Consider the following 15,594-nt stretch of genomic DNA (forward strand, 5'->3'; position numbering starts at 1 on the left):
CTCAGAAGAAAACGTTTTTCTAGATAGACTTTGTCATTTCTCTTTTTTTATTTTTCATTTGCTATTTATTTTAAAGTTACATTTCTAACTAAGGGAAACATTTTAAAATAAAAAATTGGAACGAACTGAGCCAAACTGCAAACACAAACCTGCCTGGAACAGTGTGCAAGTTAAAAAAAAAATTTTTTTTTTAAAGTCTGCCTTCTTGGCATCTGCATGATGTGACCCCAAACACCCAGTCCCTCAGATACTAGTGTAGCAGCCACTTCCCCATATCCAGACCCTGAGTCCTCAGTCAGCTGACGAGAGGAGTGGTGACTCATTATTTATACTATTAAATATTTATACACTTATACTATTTAAAAACAAAATATACTAATAAAAACAATATTGGTGATCATTTCTTGACGTCCTAGTACATCACAGTCATTAACACGCGGTCAGTCCCCACAAAAGCTGGGAAGTATGACTATTCACATTTTAAAATCAGGAAGCCGAGGCGCAGAGAATGTAGCTTGTCTAGGGACAAACAGCTTCCAACTGGCTGATTCTAAAGCAAACGTTTCATCTGCATTGCCCTCGCCCCTCTGAACCTCGGGCTTCTAAAGGCAGGGTCCCTGCACTTACTTCCGAGGGAGACAAATTGAATTTCCATTGCTTTAGAAGGCACAACCTAAATTGCTCCCTACCAGAAAGACACCTGGGTGAATACAGACATATCTCCTTGAATTCTTAGAGAACCAGTGTGGAAGGAGCATCCTGAAAAAGTTCCAAAGACCTGAGCTCACATGACCCATCTGCTTCTTACTGGTGATTTCACAGTCCCTCGACTCCCCAAACCACCTCCATTACTTCCACCTGTAAAATGGGAACTCTGGGCGATGCCCTGCCCATTCTCTTTCCTTGCTGTAGACCCAAGTGTGTAAATTAATGAAAGTGCCTGTCAATTGGAAAACTCCCTACCTGTGAGGTTAGTGTGATTTTTACTTTTCTCATTTAAAAAATAATGTTGCCAAAATTTTCAGTATCCCTATATTCAGCCATGGTAAAACCTACTCGAGGAGTTTACTTACCTCCCCCATCACTCCTAATAACTTTACAGCAAAGGAAACTGTAATGAGATTGTGTAGCAGAAGCCACAGGGAGAGGATCACGTTTTCACTAACTCATGGGGAGGGGCTGATTCTGCTGGTGCTGCCAACATGTGCCAGTGTGTCTCTCAGCTTGCTCTCTTGGTAACAGGTGTTCACAGGGTGGTGAGGATGGACAGCAGGCCTCCCCCCAACTTTGCCTGTCTTTTAATTGTCAAGGGTTTTGACAGGCATTTTGCAGTTCTCTGTCACACAGTTCCAAGCATGGCTGCACAGCATGCTGCTTAAAGCAACCCCAAGTCAGGAACTCAGAGAATCCCCCCCTTAGAGGTTCTGTTTGATGACATGCCTGGATATGAGTGTGGGTAGCCCTTCTTCCTGACATATGTCTGCTTTATTCATCCTCCTGGTGGGTGGCACACAGGTCAAAAGTTTGTCCCACTGGTGATTGGGCTTTGCTCTGGGTAACATATCAGACTTGATTTTTGTGCCAGTTTAAGAAGATCTAAAATATCCCTTTTCCTTGCTCTCATGTATCCAGTGTATAAAATTTCCTTATATCACAGTCACTTTTTAAAGTGTTTGTCTCTCCCAATCGACTCTCAACTTTTTTTTTTTTTTTTTTTTCTTTTGCGGTACGCGGGCCTCTCACTGTTGTGGCCTCTCCCGTCGCGGAGCACAGGCTCCCGACGCTCAGGCTCAGCGGCCGTGGCTCACGGGCCCAGCAGCTCCGCGGCATGTGGGATCTTCCCCGACCGGGGCTCGAACCCGTGTCTCCTGCATCGGCAGGCGGACTCTCAACCACTGCGCCACCAGGGAAGCCCAGACTCTCAACTTTTTTGATCAGGGACCCTGCAATATTCCTAACACACCTAGCAGTGCCTGACATACAACAAAGGCTAATAAATACATATTGGACTGAATCTTAATACAATGCATCCAGGGTACCTGAAAATGGTAATTCCCCTGAAGGAAATAAGGCCAGATTTCTTCTATCTATCGAAACCATTTTGGTGATAACATGACCAGAATCTAGGGCTTTCACCAATGCTGGCTCCTAGTCCCAGGCTTAATGGCTATTTCTGTAGTTGGCTATTATAGTGATGAAGTCACCTATTGGGTTTTATTGTGTCCACTCAGCTTCATATATAGGTAGACACCATTAAAAAAATACATATATATATATATAATTTTGTACCTCCACGCTATTGGGTTTTATTGTGTCCACTCAGCTTCATATATAGGTAGACACCATTAAAAAAATACATATATATATATATATATATATATATATATATAATTTTGTACCTCCACGTACAGGACAGAATGTGCATTTTTTATTGGTCCGCTTTGCCTACTCACTGATGGCATCTTTTCCTTTGCTGAAGTGCATTGTTATTCTAGACACAGCCTGCATAACACAACATGTTTAATTTAATTCACATCATTAAATCAGTATTATGCAGGGTGAAACTGAAGGAGGGATTTTCCTATTTGGGTTCTCGGGAAATAGAAAGGAACTACACATACACAGACATCACCACCACCACCACCGCCAAGCCCAGTCCTTCCTTGACTTCCCATATTTCTTTTGACTGCCTAGGCAGTTATGCAAGCTAGGAGAGGGTAATCACATTTCATGCTTCAGGGCATGATCTGATCACAAGAGGGTCAGGAAGGACCTCTCCCCTCCCTTGTAGTATTGTTCGGTTGGCCAGATGCACTAATTGGGGTGAGGGGTTGCTAAATTCCTGTGAAGCATCAGGCATTTGCAGCTGCAGGATTCTCGGGAGTGAGCTTGCAGGAGCAATGGTCTGATCTTCTGTGGCACCTTCATGGAATCACTGCAGAGAGTGCTATTTCAATTTTCTCTTGGTTCCCCACTACCATCTCTGTCCTTTGGAATCAGAGAATACATCTCCTTCTTTATGCGAAGAGAGAATCTTAGTGCTGAAAGGGAATTTAGAAATTACCTAGTCTGATCTTCTGAATTTATGGAGGGTAACGTTTATGTTCTAAAAGGTTAAGTGACTTTCTCAAGAGCATAGTAGGAGCTGATGGCAGAACTGAGTTTAGAACCTGTCTTATGACCCAGATATTCAGATGTTCTTTCCACTACTTTACAGCTGAGATCTGTTCTACACACATCAGTCAGGTTCAGTTACACCAGTGGTTCTCAAATGTAAGCATTCCTTTGAATCACCCAGAGAGCTTGTTAAAATGCAGACTGGTGGGCTCCAACTCAAGGGCTCCTGATTCAGTAGTAGGTCTGGCATGGGGTTAAGGATTTGCATTTCTAATGAGTTCTCAGGTAATGCTGATGCTGCTGGGCCAGGGATCATACCTGAGATAAGAATCACTGAAATACACTAAAGTTGTCAAATAAAACAAATATTTTTCTCTCTTTACTGATTTGTTCAGCCCTTTATTCACTTACTCATCAAATATTTATTGAACACCAACCAAGTGCCTGGCATGTTTGCTGCTGTGGCTGGGGACAGGAAACATGAAGATGAAAAAAGCACGACTGTGAACTCCTGAGGAGTTCACATTTGGTGGGGAGGGAGAGATGCATAAATAATTACTGAGCAATCTTTTAAATGCAGTGATAGAAGTCTACAGAAAGTGTAGTTGTTGCATAGCCCTAAAAGTAATGACATGGGGACTTCTCAGGGAAGGCTTTACCAGAGAGGTGACATTTGGGCTGGGCTTTGAAGGATAAGCAGGATTTCTCCAGGCAAAAGGAATATTATAGGCTGACAGAAGAGCACATGCAAAGGCATGGAGAATGGCAATTTTAGGAGGACCTGGCTAAGAGTGGCAGGAACATGGAGGGAGGTGGTGTGGAACAGAAGTCAGGGAGTGGAAAAAGATACAGATGGCAAGTTATGGTGGGTGAAATAATGAAAGGCATTCCATACCCTGCCAAGTAGTCTGGAGTTCCTTTTGTGTGCAGCAGAGACACCGAAGGGTTTTAAGCTGAGACGTGTTGTAAGATGACTCTGGCTACAGTGTGGAGGGCATATGAGAGGGATTTCTTGGAAGCAGGGAGAAATTAAGACTCTATTATGGTAATCTACATGAGAAATGATGATAGCTGATCCAAAACAATAGCAATGGGAATGGATAGGAAAGAGCAGTAAAGGGTTAAAATAACCAGGACTTGTGAACAGATCAGAAGTAAAGAATGACAATAAAGAAAGTCATAGATAATTCCACATTTTCTAGCTTTCCAGCTGACTAGATGGAAACGCTATGATTAGAGATAGGAAACAGAGAAGTGCAAGTAGGTGGGAGATAAGTTCATTTGGGACAAGTTGGGATTCTGGTGTCTATACAAAGACAGTTAGGATGCTCTACCGTTCCTGGGAAATAGAGTCTGAGGTTCAGGAGAATGGTCCAAGATCAGTAGAGAAATTGGGGTAAAGTCAGGGAAGGGGATGAGCCTGCTTAAAGAGATGAGAAGAATTTCTTGTCCTGGATTATCATATAAATTGCTTGTCAGAGTGATAAGCGATATATCCTCAATTATACAGAAGAGGAAACCAAGTGATTAATGATACACATTAAACTAAGGAATAACAAGGAAAAAAATGGAAAATCAGAATTTAAAATTTCTAATTTTGATAACTGAACATTTTGAGAATGGATAAGAAAATGACTGTAACAAAATGAATTCCCAATTCCCAGTTACTGCTCTTAGCCAAGCTACTACTGGTTCATCACTTGAGGCTTTGGGGAAATTCTTACCTGCTCCAGGCCTCAATCTTCTCATCTGTAAAACAGGGTTGCTGAGAGGAGTAAACAATTCCTGCAAAGCATTTAGTTAGCATAATGCTTAGCACATAAAAAGGGTGCTGTAATTTTTTTTTATATTTAACAGTGGAACAATTTTTTTTGTGTGCGTGTGGTATGCGGGCCTCCCTCTGCTGTGGCCTCTCCCGTTGCGGAGCACAGGCTCCGGACGCGCAGGCTCAGCGGCCATGGCTCACGGGCCCAGCCGCTCCGCGGCATGTGGGATGTGGGATCCTCCCAGACCGGGGCGCAAACCCGGTTCCCCTGCACCGGCAGGCGGACGCGCAACCACTGCGCCACCAGGGAAGCCCAACAGTGGAACAATTTTACTAGAAAACGGAAAATATGAACTATCCAAGAAAACCACCAGTAAAAGGACAAGTGAAGACCATTACTAACAATACAAAGAGAAATGCTATTCAGATGGTCCCTTCTTGCTACTTCCTGAGTACCCAGAATGGGGATGTGTATTTGGTCTGGCGTGCCACCTACTCTTCTTACCGAACTCGGGTTCAGCTGTTCGCTGCTCAAAAGCCAATAACCGAGGGGCAAGTGTCAGTAGAAAGGAAAGGTGCTTTATTCAGAAAAGCTGGCAATTTGGGGAGGAGGTGGACTCATGTCTGGAGACCAACTCCAAAGATTCTGTTCAGCCATGACAATTTTCAAAGGGAAAAAGGGGAAACAACCTCAGTTAATCATCAGAGTAGGAGATCAGATTCTTGATCATTTTTCCATTGCGTGCAGACCTGCTGACTTCTCCTGATCTTCCTTTGGACGCTCTCTTGCCTGCTTGGTCGGCCTGCAAATTTGCCAAGGGGGAAGTTAGGGGTAGAGAGTCAGTCATTCTTTAACTAATTAATCTTTCATTCTTACTCCTTTTAATCCAGGAAAGGAATCAACAGGTCAAGCAGGGCATTGTGTACATTCAGTAGAGGAGAAGTCAAGAGTTAGGTTAAATGTTACCTAGTGATCTCCTTTTTATATTTATGGGGAATAGAAATAGACTACAGGAAAGGGGCAAAAGAGCTGCTTACAAATCCCCAGTTGTTAGACATCATTCCATTTCTATGAGATTAGGGGTGAAGGTCCATCTTCTGTAACTTCTTCATGCTGACATAGGGTGTTGTATTTTCAGAGTAGAAGATCTCGACATGGGTCTGCAGCATCTGTTTGCTGACAATTTTAGTTGCTTGCTTACATATATGGGCAGACCAAGCTACAATTATTCTAATGCCCACAAAGATATATATTATTATGAGCAATAGTGTTAATCCAATTCTTTCATCAGACACTGACTGAGTCTATGACTCTATTGTCCTAATCATTAACTGCTTGAGTGTGCTCTTTTGTGACTCTGGGAGGCCTGGGAGACTTCAGCTTTCCTACAAACAAGACGCAGGGGACATAGAGGGGCCTTTGTACTTGGGGGGAGGGGGCCACAGGGTTCTGCTCAGTTCCGCTATGACTATGATACCTCAAAACACTTCTGATTCCTTGTATTCAATGCCTATGCTGTGTAACAAATTACCACAAACTTGACAACTTAAAACAACTCAAATTTATTATCTCCAGTTTCACAGCACGACTAGATACTTTGCTTAGGGTCTCACTGGGCTGAAATGAAGGTGTTAGCCGGGGCTGTGGTTCTTGGTTCTCACAGGCCCTCTTCTAAGCTCACAGGTGGTTGGCAGAATTCATTTCCTTCCAGTTGCAGAACGTTTCCCTTTGAGTTGTTGGCTGGTGATCACTCAGCACTCCAGGCTGCCTGCCATTCCTTGTCATGTGGCCCCCACAGGAAATTCTCAGTGTAGATGTTTGCTTTCTTTCAGCCTCCAAAGCACTTCCCACGCACTGACTCCCCCTCCTGCTTTGGAGGAATCTTTGGCTTCTCAAGTCTCTGACCTCTGGACTGAGATTTAATGGGCTCATGTGATTAGCCCATGTAGATAATCTCCTTATCTTAAGATCAACTGACCTGGGAACTTAATTACATCTGCAAATTTCCTTCACAGCAGCACCTAGAATGGTGTTTGAATAACTGGGAGAAGGTATATTTTCACCCAGGGGTTGGGAACCTTGGGGGACCATTTTAAGAATCCTGTCTACCACACTCCTGAAGCATATGCAAGTTTAGTGACAGGACTGAGCAGTGGTTTTTAGTGGCATTGCTGCACTTAACATTTGCCCTTTTGGCTATTTCTCTACATTCCATTTACCTTTGAATGACAAGTTGCTGAATTATCTCAAAGGCTAAGAGACATGCATTTAGAAGAGTGACATATTTTTTCTCCATGCTCTCAGGATACCTCTGAATGATGTATAATTACAGGTCTTTCACCTCTGACTCTGCTCATAACACCTAAATAATCTTTGGGTCAAGGCAAGGATTTATCTGTCACACACACACACACACACACAAAAAGCTTTTCAACTCAAAATTGCTTACTATTCCTCACTTCAAGATTTGAGAAGTGTCAGTTTGATCAATGTAGTCCTGGCAACAAATCAGTTGAGGTCAAGCCTGGTTTGAGGGGGTACTTGAACATATGCTTGTCCTGAACATATATTTAATTCAGGAGCAATATATTTCACATTGTCAAATCAAGTGGCATCATTCAAGAGGCCCCTAATTCAGACACAGCCAGGCTGAGAAACCAGTAATAAAAAGGAGCAAGGGGCAAATGCTAAGCTAAGGGTGGCGGTGAAGTACAAATCATGGCTGAAATGCTTAACCTCTAGGGCTGCCAGCAACAGCTGTCTCTGCAATTGGTCCTGGTCAGGTGAAACTCCCGAACTTTTTATGTATTTTTTTTTTTTTTTTGCGGTACACGGGCCTCTCATTGTTGTGGCCTCTTCCATTGCAGAGCACAGGCTCCAGACGCGCAGGCTCAGCGGCCATGGCTCACAGGCCCAGCCGCTGCGCGGCTTGTGGGATCTTCCCGGACCAGGGAACGAACCCGGGTCCCCTGCATCGGTAGGCGGACTCTCAACCACTGCGCCACCAGGGAAGCCCAGAACTTTTTAGATTGATCTGCATTTGGCCTACACCAGTGCTGCAAGCAACAGCTGCCCAGCAATTGGCCTAGGAAAAAAAGAGACCCCTTACCTTTCCCCCAACACACAGCAAGATCCTAAAGATCAACCTATATTCAGGTCTTTTAATATGTTCAGACATACTCTTAGTTGGCCACCGGATTCTAGATTACTCAATGCAATACACAAAGGCAACAAGAGATGGTGTAATGATTTCTTGATCATCTGGAGATATCAAAGTTTTTACTGTGTAAAGGTTGTGCTAATAGGTATCTTGGACATCATGAAAAATGTCAATATTTGAATGTATACTCACGTTTTGATCTGTGTTCCAGGGAAAACTCTAAGTTCATTTCAAATTACCTATTTTTGTACTTTTTTCTCTTGTTTGCTAAAGGTAATTATAAACTCTCATTTCCATGCTGTAAAGAGATTCTAAAGCCCATAAATCATAATTAAGCTGGTGTCCTTAAATTACTGAGTAACAGTCCCTTGATTCTTGAGCCTGTTTGTCCTGCTCACCCCACTTCATCCCCCAAAAGAGGGAAGACAATAGGGGCACTAAATGCACTTCCTGCATTGCAGGACTAAGGCAATGTCTCTTTTCTCTCTAAAGTCATCCCTAAAACAACCTAGGACCTCTGACTTACCACCAGCAGAAATCAAAGCAAATTTTGGAATACACCTCAACAGAAAACCAAAATGAAACAATTTTTAACTACAAGTTCTATTTTGGGGGGGGAGGGGAGCATTATTCCCAACTGCCTATAGACATGGTAAAATAATACTTTGCTCACACCTAGTTAAGCGACTCCAAGTTGGGAAGAACCAAACATACTTTGGCAATATATCTGATGAGTGGGCAAGTTTATTTGGAAAAAGCTCTTACTTGGTTAAAGATTCATACTAGTACAAATTCTGGGAAAGATGTTACAATTATATTACAATATATGTTTTAAGAGTTATTCTATGTATCCAGTAAGTCAAGCCAAGACCAGCAAGTTATGTAATTTGGGTTTAAACTAAGAAAATGTTAGGACTACAGCTGTCTGTCCATCAATAGAATGGCTTGCTTTTTAAAGCAGGTAGTAACTTGTCTTCGTTAGCATTTTAGTGTGTCATGGGCCCTCAAGGAAGTACCCTGCTTTGGGTCCTCTCTGGTCCCTTCTAATTTAAAACTTCTACATTCACTAACATCACATGGCTGAATTGTACATTTCACTTAAATACTTTGTTGTCTACTTTATGTTGCAATGTCTTCTCAATTGCACAGATATATAACCATCCATGCCATGAATTCTGGTGTAGACAATGTAAGAGACTTATTGTCATTTGTGAGGTTTAAAAGACTTGGGCCCTTCTTTACAATATTAGAAAAATAGCCCTAAAGGTACTCTACTTACTCAACCTATCATTCAAAATTTACACGTTGTGATTGGCAGTTAAATTTAAGAGTACCTTTCTGCTCTGAAAAATAGCTACATGTAATTTTATAGAGAAGCCATAGTATTTCAGAAATTTAAAAACTGGTTGGAAGCAGACTTCTCTTAAAAAGAAAGTGTCTAATATTAAGTTCTCTCAAAAGCAACTCAGTTTCATCATAGAAACCTTTCCTGTGCTTGTGGAAAAAGAACCAAACTCCCCCCACACCCCACATACAAAGCACAAAAGACTTTGAATTTCTCGCAAATATTTTGGTACTTGAGCTTTTTATTTTATGCTGATTTTTATGAATATCTAATTGTTTCATAAAGGTAATTCTTGCCTCTCTGGAACAATCCTAGTTCTGAAAGACAAGAACAAGTCCTAACTCTATCACTGACTTGCTGAATGACCCTGGGCAAATCACTAGGACTCTGTTTTTTAAGGTTCACTTACCACCAATGAAATAACCACCTCAGAGTAGCTGGGAAACTCTCACAAGGTCATGGATCTGACAATGCCTTGGGAAGTATGAGCAGTACACAGATAAATGTTTTATGTACTTCTGCCTATTGCATGATGCCTGTCCAGGATGAGGTGGATTGTAGGTGTTGACCCAACCACAGGAGAAGTAGAAAGAACTATTTAAAATAACTTTAGCTCACTTTCTCATTTGGTTTATCATTTCCTCTATATTTAAAAAAAAATTATATACCCTCCTTCCTCAAATAACACAAAGAACCTCTTATCTGAGGGATTTATTTGTCCCTGTGGAACCTGTGAAGGCCACAAACACTCATGGCCAATGAATGACAACCTATGTTTGTCTCTTCAGTCTTATAGTATCTGCAGGACTGAAGTCTGTCAATGTCCACGCGTCTGTCCAGAACCTCCATACGCCCCATGCTTGCTCTGTGTGTTATGGGGACGCCGAGAGATGACAAATTCAATGGTGGTACTTCAACCAGCGCGGAAGGCCTTCCCTTTGGGGTCTGACAGGATGACTACACCCCAGCAAGCAATGCCTAGGGAAAAAACAACAGTACTTTACTCTTTATGTTGTACTTCAATTTACCAGGTGCCTTCATATATATCAACTTATTTAACCCTCACAATACTCCTTGAAGATACAATTACCATTATTTCTATCTTACAGCAGAGTGAAGCTCAGGAAAGGAAAGTTGAGAGGAAAAAAAATTCTGTTACTTCCCCAAAGCAAGAAAGTTACTGAAAGGGAATTGATCTGGGTAATCTAATTAAGAAGGTAAGAGATCTGAAAACTTAAAATTCTATTCACTCAGTTGGTCTGAAGAGCTAAAAAAATCACTACATTTTACTGGAAGGCAGCTTGACAATCACGTAGTATTGTTACAAATAAGAACTGTGGGCCACAGTACCCAATGGTAGACCTAGAATGTGGGCTTTGAACCCATGTCTACAATCTACTTTCAAAGCCAAAGTTCTTAAACCAAGGTCAAGTGCCCTCACTCAGGCCTTCTCCACAATCTAGAGAAGAAGCATGGGTTTTGGTAACAGATAAGCCTGGGAATCAAAGGCTAGCTGTGTCATATCCTGGGTGTCTGACTTCGAACTCTCTGTGCAGGAAAATTGGACTACTATATTCATACCTATCTTTAATAGCTTTTGGCAGGATTAAAAAGATTGAGGCTAGTAAGAGTTTTCAAAAAAAATACTGTGATTTAAGAAAAAAGAAAGAAAGGAAAGCTTCCCAACAACTTTTTCTCCCCACCCCCATCTTAGGGGGTGGGGGGTGAAAATGCCTGCCGCCACGTGACCAACCCGGGCGCCCCGGCCCCCACCCCCGCCACGTGGCTGCGCCCCTCTTCTCCCTCTTCCCCCCAGCCCAAGGGTAGTGCCCCGAACTCTCACTGATGCCGAAGACCATCTGCGCAATAGTCCCTGGACCCGGGGGGTATCCCAGCTTCATGGGCTTCCGTGCCACCCAGTACACGTACCCGCCCGCCCCTATCAGCCCGAACCCGGAGAGCACGCGACAGCTCCAGCAGTTATTAAACAGAGGGGCTTCCGCTGGAGGGGTCGGCGCTCCGGGTGCAATGACGGGCGCGGGGTTGGCGGAGGAGGCGACCTCAGGAGGCGCAAAGTCTTTGACTGGCTTAAGCGGCTGGGAAACGAAAGAACCCATGGTTAGGAGCTCGGCCTCAACCGTAGGAACCTTCCCCCGAACTGACGTAAAAGATGTGCCCGGAAAGAGAGCGCTGGCGCGCTGCACCGGAAGCAGCCCGAGGGCCTCTGGGAAATGTAGTTCTTGCTTGCCTCGGAGGAGGGAAAAGACGGAGGTGGACTGCTGTACGGGTGTTCTGTGGCGAAAACCTTGGCCATGACGCAGGCCAGTTTTTTTTCCCTCCGGTCCTTTTAAGAATTTAGCCAACTCCCTAAATGTCTCAACTCGCAGTCTCCTTAGAGAAAAAGTCTGGGTTTCTAAGTGTCCTGTCTAACAGGAAAGGTGAGACCTCGGGCATGTCACTTCACCTGTTTGTGTGTTTGACTTAAAAAGGTTGGAGGTGTTTGACTTTGACTTAAAAAGAGTTAAGTAGTTTGTGCCTGACTGTATGCTAGACACTTTGCTAAGCGATTATCTGCATTATGCCATTTGCTATTCCCGACCCAACAGGGTATCAGTTTCCCAATACGTGACAAAACTGGTTAGGTGACATAGCCATAGTAGACCCAATGTCTATGTGAAGATGGAATCAAATTTCTTAAACGCTACCTGTACATAATGTGAAGGGACTACACAAATATAAGACAGGTATTAGAAATGGGTTTGAATTACTTGCATAAACACTTTTACTGTAGCATTTTTTATCCCACCTTTCCTTTCTTTCGGGTAGGGTTGGGCATATGTTTCTTGTGCTGGGTTGTTCTCAGAGGATTATTGGTAAGAACAAAGGCATTTAGAATTCAGAGGTTGTTTCTGTTAGAGGAGATGGGGGAAAGTAGGATTAATTTCAGGTTTTAACTTTTGTCCTTTAGAATGGCGTAAAAATTAACATGATAAAAAGAAATTCACTCTTCACCTTTCTGAAACGGGGATGTGATTTTGGGAAGACTAAAAAGAAGACAAAAATAAAGATATGGTTAAATAGGAGAAAATAAAATAGTGAGAATACTAGATTGCCTGCTGATTAATTTCTAAGACCATCCCCTTTTCCCTAAGTAAATAAATCAATAAATCTATATCTCCGTGTGTTGTGTAGTAGAAAGGCAAACCTTTGGGAAATTTGTGATCTGTACCTAGCTCTGTCACTACGAGTCAGCCATATGACACAGAGAACGTTATTTATTCTCTCCGGCCTGTAGTTACCTCATGTTTGAAATGAGATTTGAAATAGGTGATATCTAACTTCAAAATTCTATTATGTATTAGTAATCTCTCTTTAGATAACATTATGCTAAGTGCTGTACCAAATGAATTCAACAGTATTTCGCTTAGAAATTCATAGTTTATGGCTGCTGCTTCTTGCTGTGCTCAGATAAAATATCCTATAGTGCATTTGATTTCTTCTTATGTATGTGAGAAAGAAATCATCATTTGGCAATGGTTACCAAACATTTTGATCACACTCTATGGAAAAAAAAGACTGAGCCCGCAATAGAATTTATGCATGCCTATTTATTATTTATAAATTATCTATTAATATACTACTTTATACAGTATTATAAGGGTAAGATTAAATAATAGAAATGGAAATTTTAATATTTTCTCATATCCCAATAGATGGGATTGTGCATCTCCATGGATATCATGGTTATTAGGTATGTGACTTTACTAATTTATATTTTATCTAAAAGCTTACCTTCTCTAGTGTGCTTATAACAGCTAAGAATGTCAGGAGATGAGATCTTTAATTCTCCAAACAAATATTATTAGAATGGGCTACAATACTTTTTGCCAATAACAGGCAAGATTTTATTTTAACCACTGTTTTTTTAAAGTACCTTCCAAAAGATGTGTTTGTTCTCTTATGATTGCCTCAGATGAATGATTTTAACTTTTTTGTGCTATTGTGATATGCCTCCAAAACTCTCAGTGGCTTCTATGGAGTCCATGTTCTAGAACTGCACATAGTGCAAATTGAAATGTACTTATATAATTTTGATTGGAAAATTATTGGAAATACTGATACCTCTTAAGATAAATGAAACAGTAAGGTCTGAGGATAAGGGTAGAGGCCAGTGAAAGCAAGCAAAATTGTAATTAGAGGAAGAAGTGTGCATTTGGTGGGAAAGACATAGGAGGAAAAGGTTGAAAGCTAACTTTACCTCATTATCTCTATTGTATTTATTTCTTTTACTACTTACTGTCTCTACGGTTCATTTTGCACTTATGACTCACAAGGCCTATGTCGTCTCCCATAGATTTTAAAAATGCAAAAGGCGTAAAAAGGTACTTAATAAAAAGTATCCTTCACACTCCATTCCCCAGCCGTCCAGTTCCCCTTCACCAACACAGCCAGCCATACCAGTTTCCTGTGTATCTTTTCAGAGTTATCTCTGTGCACCTGTGTGCACCTTTCCTCCAGTTATCTGGGACATGAGTCTCTAACAGTCAGTGAGTAAAGATCGTCTTCATTCTTTTGTATGGCTCCATAGGATTCCATTGTATGGATGTACTATACTCATATATTGATGGACATTAATAGACATTTAGACTGCTTCCATTCTTTTGCTATTACATATAGTGCCACAATAAATAACCTTGTGCCTACATCATATCACAAACATATACATCTTAGAATATATTTCTGAAAGGGTATAGTGTTTATAAGCTTGGTGAACAGAATCAAATTGCCCTTTATAGAAGTGGTACCAATTTACACTCTCACCAACAAGTAAGAGAAGACCTGTTTCCCCACCCAATTCCCTAAAATAGTGAATTATTGAACTTCAGTCTCTGCCAATCTGATAGGTGAAAATGGTTTAATTTTCTTATTATAAGTGAGCTTCTTTATGTGTATTGAAGGACAATTTGTATTTCCTTTTCTGTGAACTGTCAATATTTTTGTCCATGTTTCTCATTGGATTGTCTTTTTCTCATTGATTTCTAGGAACTCTTTATAATTAGTGAGATTAACCTTTTGTTTGTGATATCAATTCACATTTTTTTCTCCCAATTTGATATTTGCCTTTTGAATTTGCTTGTTGTACTTTTTACCATGCACATTTTTTAAACCTGTAATTGAGTTTATCAGTTTTTACTTTTATAGCTTTTGAGCTTCATGTCATAAATAGAAAGGCCTTCCATTTTCTATGGTTTCCCCTGGGATTTTTTTTTTTTTAACAGTTAAAAATTTAATACGTTTGGAATTTATCCTATTACTAGCTGTCAGGAATGGAATCAGATTTTCTTTTTCTTTTCCTTTTCTTTTCCCTGATCCATTTTTCTCAACACTGTTTATTAAATAGTACACCTTTTCCCCACCTATTTGAAATGCCACATTTTCTAAAATGCCATATGTTAATGTATGTCTATTCCTGGACTTCGCATTCTGTTCCATGATTTCTCTGTTTATCCATGTGCCAGTGTCAGACTATTGTAATTACTGAAGTTCTGTAATGGGTTAATACTTGGAGACTGATCCCTCTCTATTACTCTTCTGTTGCAGACTTCTCTTGGCTATTTTTGCTTGTTTATTTTCCCACATGAACTTTTGACTCAGCTTGATAATTCTGACAAAATGATGCTGACATCTTTATTAGACTAGTGTGAAAATTGTAGGTTAATTTAGGGAGAATTGACATTTTTATGATGTTGAGTCATCCTATCCAAGGTCTTTGGTTCATATCTTATTGTGTGTTCCTCTGTATCATTTTAGTCTTTTTCATAATGAGCTCACACATTTTCTCTCAGACATTTTTTTTAATATCTTTATTGGGGTATAATTGCTTTACAATATTATATTAGTTTCTGCTGTATAGCAAAGTGAATTAGCTATACATATACATATATCCCCATATCCCCTCCCTCTTGCATCTTGCTCCCACCCTCCATATCCCGCCCATCTAGCTGGTCACAAAGCAAGGAGCTGATCTCCCTGTGCTATGTGGCTGCTTCCCACTAGCTATCTATTTTACATTTGGTAGTGTATATATGTCAATACCACTCTCTCACTTCTTCTCATCTTACCCTTACCCCTCCCTGTGTCCTCAAGTCCATTTTCTATGTCTGCATCTTTATTCCTGTCCTGCCCCTGGGTTCTTTAGACCCATT

General features: G+C 41.1%; 1 protein-coding gene and 1 long non-coding RNA gene across 5 annotated transcripts in view; one reads left to right on the forward strand and one right to left on the reverse strand.

The window, feature by feature from the left end:
- Positions 1-10,212: 10,212 nt before the first annotated feature.
- On the reverse strand, positions 10,213-11,552 carry DMAC1 (distal membrane arm assembly component 1). The gene is made up of 2 exons (XM_007104897.4): positions 11,232-11,552; positions 10,213-10,366 (listed from the first exon to the last, which is right to left on the reverse strand). The coding sequence occupies exons 1-2, from the start codon at positions 11,503-11,505 to the stop codon at positions 10,302-10,304; spliced, it is 339 nt and encodes a 112-aa protein (XP_007104959.1). The 5' UTR covers positions 11,506-11,552; the 3' UTR covers positions 10,213-10,301.
- A 101-nt stretch (positions 11,553-11,653) lies between these two features.
- LOC114486929 (uncharacterized) overlaps positions 11,654-15,594 on the forward strand; it is a 201,899-nt gene continuing 197,958 nt past the window's right edge. For all 4 annotated transcript variants that reach the window (XR_008618242.1, XR_008618241.1, XR_008618244.1 and 1 more), the window contains exon 1: positions 11,654-11,826. This is a non-coding gene — a long non-coding RNA (uncharacterized lncRNA). The remainder of the gene's footprint in view (positions 11,827-15,594) is intronic.

This window comes from Physeter macrocephalus, chromosome 9 (assembly GCF_002837175.3).
Source record: "Physeter macrocephalus isolate SW-GA chromosome 9, ASM283717v5, whole genome shotgun sequence".
Classification (NCBI taxonomy): domain Eukaryota; kingdom Metazoa; phylum Chordata; class Mammalia; order Artiodactyla; family Physeteridae; genus Physeter; species Physeter macrocephalus.